Source organism: Cebus imitator, unplaced genomic scaffold (assembly GCF_001604975.1).
Source record: "Cebus imitator isolate Cc_AM_T3 unplaced genomic scaffold, Cebus_imitator-1.0 Scaffold391, whole genome shotgun sequence".
Taxonomy (NCBI): Eukaryota; Metazoa; Chordata; class Mammalia; order Primates; family Cebidae; genus Cebus; species Cebus imitator.
Genome location: NW_016107706.1, coordinates 72,331 through 74,848, shown reverse-complemented (window position 1 = coordinate 74,848; position 2,518 = coordinate 72,331). Strand labels below are relative to the sequence as shown.

At 42.2% G+C, this 2,518-nt stretch overlaps 1 protein-coding gene across 4 annotated transcripts in view; it reads left to right on the top strand.

Moving 5' to 3' along the window:
* Positions 1-2,518, top strand: part of LOC108289080 (myosin VIIA and Rab interacting protein) — a 209,767-nt gene that overhangs the window by 191,514 nt on the left and 15,735 nt on the right. For all 4 annotated transcript variants that reach the window (XM_017508338.2, XM_017508339.2, XM_017508336.2 and 1 more), the window contains one exon: positions 2,045-2,206. In XM_017508338.2, coding sequence (XP_017363827.1) covers positions 2,045-2,206 — 162 coding nt within the window. The remainder of the gene's footprint in view (positions 1-2,044; positions 2,207-2,518) is intronic.

The window sequence follows — 2,518 nt, the reverse complement described above, 5'->3', positions numbered from 1 at the left end:
TTATTTATTTTTTATATATATTTTATTGCGTTTTAGGTTTTAGGGTACATGTGAAGAACATGCAAGATTGTTGCATAGGTACATACATGGCAATGTGGTTTGCTGCCTTCCTCCCCATCACCTATATCTGGCATTTCTCCCCATGTTATCCCTCCCCAACTCCCCACCCCCTGCTATCCCTCCCCTATTTCCCTCCTACAGACCTCAGTGTGTGATGCTTCCCTCCCTGTGTCCATGTGTTCTCATTGTTCAATACCCACCTATGAGTGAGAACATGTGGTGTTAGATTTTCTGTTCTTATGTCAGTTTGCTGAGAATGATGGTTTCCAGGTTCATCTGTGTCCCTACAAAGGACACGAACTCATCGTTTTTTACGGCTGCATAGTATTCCATGGTGTTATATGTGCCACATTTTCCCTGTCCAATCTATTATCAATGGGCATTTGGGTTAGGTTCCAAGTCTTTGCTCTTGTAAACAGTGCTGCAATGAACATTCATGTGCATGTATCCTTATAATAGAATGATTTATAATCCTTTGGATATACACCCAGTAATGGGATTGCTGGATCAAATGGAATTTCTATTTCTAGGTCCTTGAGGAATCGCCACACTCTCTTCCACAATGATTGAACTAATTGACACTCCCACCAACAGTGTAAAAGTGTTCCTATTTCTCCACATCCTCTCCAGCATCTGTTGTCTCCGGATTTTTTTAATGATTGCCATTCTAACTGGTGTGAGATGGCATCTCAATGTAGTTTTGATTGGCATTTCTCTAATGACCAGTGATGATGAGCATTTTTTCATATGTTTGCTGGCCTCATATATGTCTTCTTTTGAAAAGTGTCTGTTCATATCCTTTGCCCACTTTTGAATGGATTTGTTTTTTTCTTGTAAATCTATTATAGTTCTTTACAGATTCTGGATATTAGCCCTTTGTCAGATAGGTAGATTGCAAAAATTTTTTCCCATTCTTTTGGTTGCCAGTTCACTCTAGTGGTTGTTTAGTTTGCTGTACAGAAGCTCTGGAGTTTAATTAGATCCCATTTGTCTATTTTGGCTTTTGTGACCAATGCTTTGGGTGTTTTAGTTATGAAGTCCTTGCGTATGCCTATGTCCTGAATGGTTTTACCTAGGTTTTTTTCTAGGGTTTTTATGGTGTTAGGTCTTATGTTTAAGTCTTTAATCCATCTGGAGTTAATTTTAGTGTAAAGTGTCAGGAAGGGGTCCAGTTTCTGCTTTCTGCACATGGCTAATCAGTTTTCCCAACGCCATTTGTTAAACAGGGAATCCTTTCCCCATTGCTTTTGTGAAGTTTGTCAAAGATCAGATGGTTGTAGATGTGTGGTGTTGCCTCCGAGGCCTCTGTTCTGTTCCATTGGTCTATATCTCTGTGTTGGTACCAGTACCATGCTGTTTTGATTACTATAGCCTTGTAGTATAGTTTGAAGTCAGGTAGCGTGATGCCCGCAGCTTTGTTCTCTTTGCTTAGAATTGACTTGTCTATGCAGGCTCTTGTTTGGTTCCATATGAAGTTTAAGGTGGTTTCTTCCAGACCTGTGAAGAAGGTCATTGGTAGCTTGATGGGGATGTAATCATTTTAAATTACTTCCCCTCTTTCATGTTTTCTGAATTTTTTCTCAATTACTAAATACCAGCTAAAACTCTTATTGACAAAACTCCATCATGAGTTTTTCTCTTTGTTTCTTCTTGATAGTCATTTTTTTAGCCACTGGACCAATATACAATTTGCATAGTTGATGTCATGTATTTTATACTAGTTGAACAAAAGCCACTTTAAAATGCTTTTTCTTACAGGAAAGTTGGTGGGGGAGGGAAGGTGTGGTTGACAGTGAGGAGTTTCAAAACCTCACACTACCATGTAAGTGTGAAGAATGTTTATAAATGTTATAAAAATAACATTCTCCCTGCAATGTTAAGCCTAGTTCTCTCTCACTCTCCTGAATTGCCAGCATCTCCTCAAGGGACTCCAACCAGTCCCAGGTCTGCAGACATGAACTCAAATGCAGCACTCTCTCTACAGGTGTACCTGGCAGCAGGCACTGTGTATGGACTGGAGAGCCAGCTGACTGAGCTGGAAGATGCCGCCCGCTCCATCCACAGTGGCACTGAGGAGACCCATCTGGCAGATCTGGAGGACCAGGTGGCCACGGCTGCAGCCCAGGTTCACCATGCTGAACTCCAGGTGAGAACTCTCCTCTCTGCCCACATGGGGTCCTGCAGGGTGAAAGAGGGAGCCCCATGTTCCACAAGAATCACTTTAAAGCCATTGTATCTGCCAGCTCTCATCATCTCCACCATGCTTGCATGGGTATGGTCCTTCCAGATGGATTCTACCAAATTCTCCTTTTAAAAGTATAGTCCTCGGCCGGGCGCGGTGGTTCAAGCCTGTAATCCCAGCACTTTGGGAGGCCGAGGCGGGTGGATCACGAGGTCAAGAGATCGAGACCATCCTGGTCAACATGGTGAAACCCCGTCTCTACTAAAAATACAAAAA